Source organism: Mastomys coucha, unplaced genomic scaffold (assembly GCF_008632895.1).
Source record: "Mastomys coucha isolate ucsf_1 unplaced genomic scaffold, UCSF_Mcou_1 pScaffold21, whole genome shotgun sequence".
Taxonomy (NCBI): domain Eukaryota; kingdom Metazoa; phylum Chordata; class Mammalia; order Rodentia; family Muridae; genus Mastomys; species Mastomys coucha.
The window spans coordinates 36,443,851-36,449,955 of record NW_022196904.1 but is presented as its reverse complement, the minus strand read 5'-3'; the positions used below and the strand labels follow the sequence as shown (position 1 = coordinate 36,449,955).

At 49.7% G+C, this 6,105-nt stretch overlaps 1 protein-coding gene across 6 annotated transcripts in view; it reads left to right on the top strand.

Annotated features, from left to right (window-relative positions):
- The window catches only part of Ap2a1 (adaptor related protein complex 2 subunit alpha 1), a 31,838-nt gene that overhangs the window by 8,616 nt on the left and 17,117 nt on the right, over positions 1–6,105 (top strand). For all 6 annotated transcript variants that reach the window (XM_031386485.1, XM_031386481.1, XM_031386483.1 and 3 more), the window contains exons 2-4: positions 5,101–5,169; positions 5,262–5,404; positions 5,562–5,755. In XM_031386485.1, coding sequence (XP_031242345.1) covers positions 5,101–5,169; positions 5,262–5,404; positions 5,562–5,755 — 406 coding nt within the window. The remainder of the gene's footprint in view (positions 1–5,100; positions 5,170–5,261; positions 5,405–5,561; positions 5,756–6,105) is intronic.

Here is a 6,105-nt window from a genome sequence, read left to right as displayed (position 1 = left end):
TCGAACTCAGAAATCTGCCTGCCTCTGCCTCCCAAGTGCTGGGATTAAAGGTGTGTGCCACCACCGCCGGCTTCTTTCTGCTATTTTAAATAAAAGATATATTTATCTTTGTTTGGTTTTGTTCGAGGCAGGGTTGATCTATGTAGCACTGGCTGTCCTGCAGCTCACTATGTAGACCAGGCTTTATGTGCGTAAAAGGTTTTCCTGTGTATGTATGTATACAGTGTGCATGTCTGGTGTCTGCAGAGGACAGAAAAACGGGTATTGCATCTCCTGGAACTGGAGTGACAGTTGGTTTTGAACCACCATGTGGATTCCAGGAACTAAACCTGGACCCTTGGGAAGAGCAGCAAATGTTCTTCACCACTGAGCCATCTCTCTAGCCCCTCTGAGTTCTTTTTAATAGCAGAGTGTATCAATTATGCCCAAACCACTGTCTGATAGATGTGACTAAAGCCTAAAGAAAGACACACACTCACACAGAGAGATGACCCTCTGTAGTGGCGAGGTTCAGATCTGTGAATTCAACTAGCTAGAGACCAAAAAACATTCTCCCTTCCCTGAAAAACTGTATCTAGGACAGAGGATGTAACTCAGCAGTGAGGAGCTTGCTTAGCATCACTCAGGGGGCATGGCTCCGTGGTAGCGCCCCTGCCTAGAATCCTGAGTGAGGGGCTGGGGCCAAGCCCTGGGCTTAGTTACAGAATTCACAAACACAAATACACATATTTACAGATCAATGAGTGCCTACATGGAGAAGTAGGTCAACATTTAAGAGCATGTGTTCTTCATTCGTGGGGATAGGACTTGGAATTGGTAGCAGAGGGAGAGACTGTTGCAAAAGAAAACAGAAACATGGAGTATATTTATATATATCCAAATCCACTCTCAGTACACGTGTGTCTGTCTGTGCAGGCACAGATGTGCTCCAGTGAGTGGAGGTCAGAGGATACCCTTAGGTGTGAGCCCTCACTCTCCCCTTGTGTGCGATAGGGCCTCTTGCTCACTGCTACAGTCGCCAAGCTCCCTGGTTTGTGAGTTTCAGGCAGTTAGCCAGGCTTCACCTCTCATCCCTCGGTGGGGCTCACTTGGGCTAGGGTATGTATGCATTACATTCTATGGATCTGAACTCAAGTCCTCGTGCTTGGACAGCAAGCATTTTCATCCCATGAGCTCTGCCGTGTCCTCTAAGAGCATTACAGGGAGTGTTTACAGGGTGTGTGTGTCCAGGGCTTGGTGTTGAAGCCTGCCAGGCAAGGGTTCTGCCACAGAGCTGTTTTCTGCCTCCCCAGAGCTGGGTCGTTTGTTTGTTTGTCTGTGTAACCCAAGTTAGCCAGGGTTTGATCTCCCTGCTTTTTCCTAGTGCTCAACCCCAGTTGTGTGCCACTGTACTGGGCAGTCAGACAGCTCTTGGGTGATGTCCTGTCACACGGTCAGGAACAGAAGTGCCTACACTCTAGTGTTCACCTGGCACCACCTTGGTCACCATCATTCCCTGCCCTTGTGAGGGACACTGTCCACCCCCTTAGCACCCTCAAGGGCAACTCCCTGCCTGGCGCAGTTGCATCCCTGGCTGGTGATCTGACTCAGCCTCCTGGCTGAACCTTATTCATCTCTTCATGTCCTCCTAAAATGTCCCCTCTTCTGGCTGCTTCTCCACAGCCCCAATGGAGCCCAAGTAGCCTTTCAAGTGTGGCTGAATCCCTATCTACCCTTACCAGGTGAAGAGTTCCCAGGAAATGTGGGAGAAGTGCTGACCCATAGAACTCAGGAGACTGATTAGGAAGTGACAATGGTCAGGTATTGTTTGAGGCAGCACAGGTCACAGAGCTTGTGCCGAAGCCATGGGGTCACACTAGGCCCAGAGCTCTCCCATCTTTCCTGGGGTTTCAGGGTAGATTCCTGTCCTGCTCAAGGCCCTTCCTGCTAATTATTTGTTTACTTAGTCTCATGTATCCTGTGCTAGCCTCTAACTTGCTGTGTAACGTAAGATGGCCTAGAACTCATGATGGTGTTGCTGCTTTTCTACCCTCCTCCCACTGCTAGGGTTACCAGTGTGTGCTACTATACCTAGTTTATGTAGTTCTGGGGAATCAAAACCAGGTCTTTTGTGCATTCTGCGTAAGTACTCTACCAACTTCGCCTCATGACTGGCCCTCTTTTCAATTAAAAATAAATAAATCGTAAGCTGGGCAATGGTGCTGCTCGCCTTTAATCCCAGCATTTGGGAGGAAGACGCAGGCGGATTTCTGAGTTTGAGGCCAGCCTGGTCTACAGAGTGAGTTCCAGGACAGCCAGGGCTACACAGAAAATCAAAAAAAAAAAAAAAAAAAAAAAAAAAAAAAAAAAAAAATCTTTTGAGATTTTTTAGTGTGTATATATGTATGTATGTATGTTTGTATATATGTATGTATGTGTATACACACACACACACACATACACTGCATGTATGTGTGTACATCACATGTGTGCCTTTTCCCTGCAGAAGCTGGAAGAGAGCATAGGATCCCTCGTTGCTGGAGTTATAGACCATTGTGAGCTGCCATATGGACGAATCGAACCCAGCTCCTCTGTAAATGCAGCAAGCACTCTTCCCTACTGAGCCATCTCTCTTTTAATTTTAATTTCATTTTATTCTTTTGAGATAGGGTCTTACTAAGTTGTCCAGGCTGGTCTTGAAGTCTAGATCTTCCTACCTTAGCTCCCTGTAAAAATAGGAAGAGACTGGTCTGTGCCTTAGTCAGTAGAGTGCTTGCCTAGCATGCATGAAGCCCTGGGGAGTTGAAAGCAGGAGGATCACAAGTACAAGGAATCCTCAGATACGGAGCTAATTTGATCCTAGGTTGGGCTACACAAGACCCTGTTTGTTTTTATTTTTATTCTTATATTTTTTGAAGTTTCTCTTTGTAGGCTAGGCTGTCCTGGAACTCACTCTCTAGACCAGGCTGGCCTTGAACTGAGATCCACCTGCCTCTGCCTCCAGAATGCTGGGATCTGTACCACCAAATGCCCAGCAAGACCCTGTTTAAAAAACTAACCAAAGCCTGGCGGTAGTGGTGCATGCCTTTAATTCCAGCACTCAGAAGGACAGCCTGGTCTACAGAGTAACAGAACAGTCAGGAACATACAGAGAAACCCTGTGTCAGAGAAAGCAAAACAAAAAACTAACTAAAGCCTGGGGTGGCAGGCCTGCGCCAGTGGCACAGTCAGTGCTGTCCTGGTGCCTTACTGAGCCCTTACTAGAGGAGGCTCTGACCAGGGAAGAGGTTGACCATACCTTAGAGGGCTCCCTCACAGGGCTGGCATCACACAGGCGGGCATCACAGCTGCTGGTTGCTGGTCATGTGACTTGCTCCCTTACATGTTTCTGATAGACAGAAGCAATCAGATTTATTTTATTTTCTGTGTGTGTATGTTGGTACACATGTCAAGGCCAGAGGTATTTCTTCAGTTGCTCTGCACCTTACTTGATACAAATGGTCTCACTGCCCCTAGAGCACATCTGGGGATCTGCCCTCCACCACCCTGGCACTGAAGCTGTGGATGTGTGCTTCCACGCCCAGCAAAGTAGGTGCTAGATACCTAAACTCAGGTTCTCATGTTTACACAGTAAGCATTTTGCCCGTGGAGCCATCTCTCCACCCCCAAAATTAATTTTAGCTATTTATTTATATAACCCAGCATATTCAGAATACTGCCATTGGAGTCAGTGTCTTAACATTCTTCCTCTGGTTCCAGTGCTGGTGATGGAGCCTGAGGGCTGGGTGTGCTCGGCTAGCGTGCCCACACTGAGCCTGCCCCTAGCTAGCCCTTTGGGGGTTTGTTGGTTTTGGTTTTGTTTATTTTTTGAGGTAGGGCCTCAGTAGCTGTGTGGCCCAGGCTGACCTCATACTCAAGATCTATCTGCCCCTGCATCCCCAGTGCTGGGATCATAGGTGTGCCCCCACGATGGACACTGCATAGCATTCTAGCCCCGTGTGTTCTTGCTCCTTACCACCTGTCTCAGTTTGAAGTAGCCTCAGCCTGGATGCTCAGGAACTGCCTGTCTGCCATTGCCACCCAGACTATGTAGCTGTGTGATGAGGGTGCTAATTCCAGGGACTTCCTGCTGTAGTCACTGTCTGAGTGGAGCTTGTAGAACTGCTTGGGAATTAAGGGCAGAGGTGAGGAGGATTTGTGGAGGAGGATGGTGTGAATGCTTATCTTCTCGGTCCCTCCTCATTCACTTAGTGCTTCCTGGAACTGACCAGCTAGCTGTTAACAGAGCGTCTGCTGTATGCCAGGCACTGGCTGCAGCCCCTGCAGGCACTCATTCATGCTCATACCCATGAAAAATGTTATAATTATAACAATAGTGAGTTTCTTGGACAAAAGTGAGTGGAAAGCACCTCTCAAAGGAAGTTGCAGGAGCTAAGACCAAAGTGATAGAACACAGGAGTGGCTGGAGGCCAAGGCCAGTGTCCCATAACTCAGAGGGTAGGGATGGGAAGGAGGCAGAGAGCAGAGAAAAGAGCTGCCAAAGGAACCATGTATGTGCAGGTTGTATTCGGGTGAGGGGTTGATGGTGTGTCGCAGTACAGGGACATCTCTGAGGTGGGGCACGTGTGGGGCAAAATGAGTGGACAGTGGAGTCTGGAGGTGTGGCCCTGGGGCTCCGGTGGGCAGTGAGAATGGCCAGAGACAGACAGACTAGGGTACATGGGGTAGCAGACAGCGGGCCTGGAATCACAAAGAGAATCTTTTGTTACAGCAGAGGTTTAGGAACAGTGTAGACATAGGGGTTAAGAGAGCTAGGCCATGAGAAAGGAAGGGGTGTGGGGAGGGTGCTGTCAGGTGCTATTGCTGAGGGAGGTGACAGGAGCCAGCAGAACTCTTCAGTGATTGGTTGGTCCCAGCTCTGCCATGATGTGCTCATCGATAGAACATGAGAGATGGGCCTTTGGGCTCCCATGACAGGGTGTGATAGACCCCTCCAAAAGCCAGCCCCAGCATCCTGCAGCTCATGGGCCACCGGGAGGAGGAAGGGGTAGCAGAAAGCTTATATATAACCTTGCCACTGGTGGCTGCCTGTGGCCTTGTGTGCCTGTGCTCTCTCCACAGGTAAGAGCAAAGAGGCTGAGATCAAGAGGATCAACAAGGAACTGGCCAACATCCGCTCCAAGTTCAAAGGCAAGCTGCTGGCCCAGGGCCTGGGAGGGATCCAGGGCCCAAGGTGCTTAGAAGCTTCCTCACTTGGCTCCCTTTCCCATCCTCTGCCTCAGGGGACAAGGCCTTGGATGGCTACAGTAAAAAGAAGTATGTGTGTAAGCTGCTCTTCATATTCCTGCTTGGCCACGACATTGACTTTGGACATATGGAGGCAGTGAACCTGCTAAGCTCCAACAAGTACACGGAGAAGCAGATAGTGAGTGCAGGAGACTGGATAGATGCTGGGGCAGAGGGAGGAGGCTTAGGTCTGGATCCCTGGATCTGATGGAAGGAGGACTCAGGTCTACTTAGCTGCATGCTGGTCTAGTGTCCTTTAGCCAAAGGTGCCCAGCTATCCCCTCTCTGCCCGACAGGGGTACCTGTTCATCTCAGTCCTGGTGAACTCGAACTCAGAGCTGATCCGGCTCATCAACAACGCTATCAAGAATGACCTGGCCAGTCGCAACCCTACCTTCATGTGCCTGGCCTTGCACTGTATCGCCAACGTGGGCAGCCGTGAGATGGGCGAGGCCTTTGCCTCTGACATTCCTCGAATCCTGGTGGCTGGGTGAGGCACTGGGGACCACAGCAAAAGGGCAAAAGCAGGAGATGAGAGCCAGCTTTGTTTATGGCACTTGGCTAGGTTCTACCACCTGGGCTTTAGACAGAAGTGTCTCTGTCTCTCTCACCTCACAAGGCTGCCTAGAAGGAGTAAGGACTCATCCCTATCTGGTGGTCGTATGTCAGAGACACAGTGTTAGTATCTTCTGTGGATATGGTGGCTCATTCCCTCATCTTATTCATTCAAGAGACAGCATCGGCCCTGTGCCTGCAGCACTAATGGCTGACACTGGTGCCACCAACAGAGGTGGACAGTCTCAGTGTTGCAGCCAGGAAAGGTATCCAATGGCTACTGGG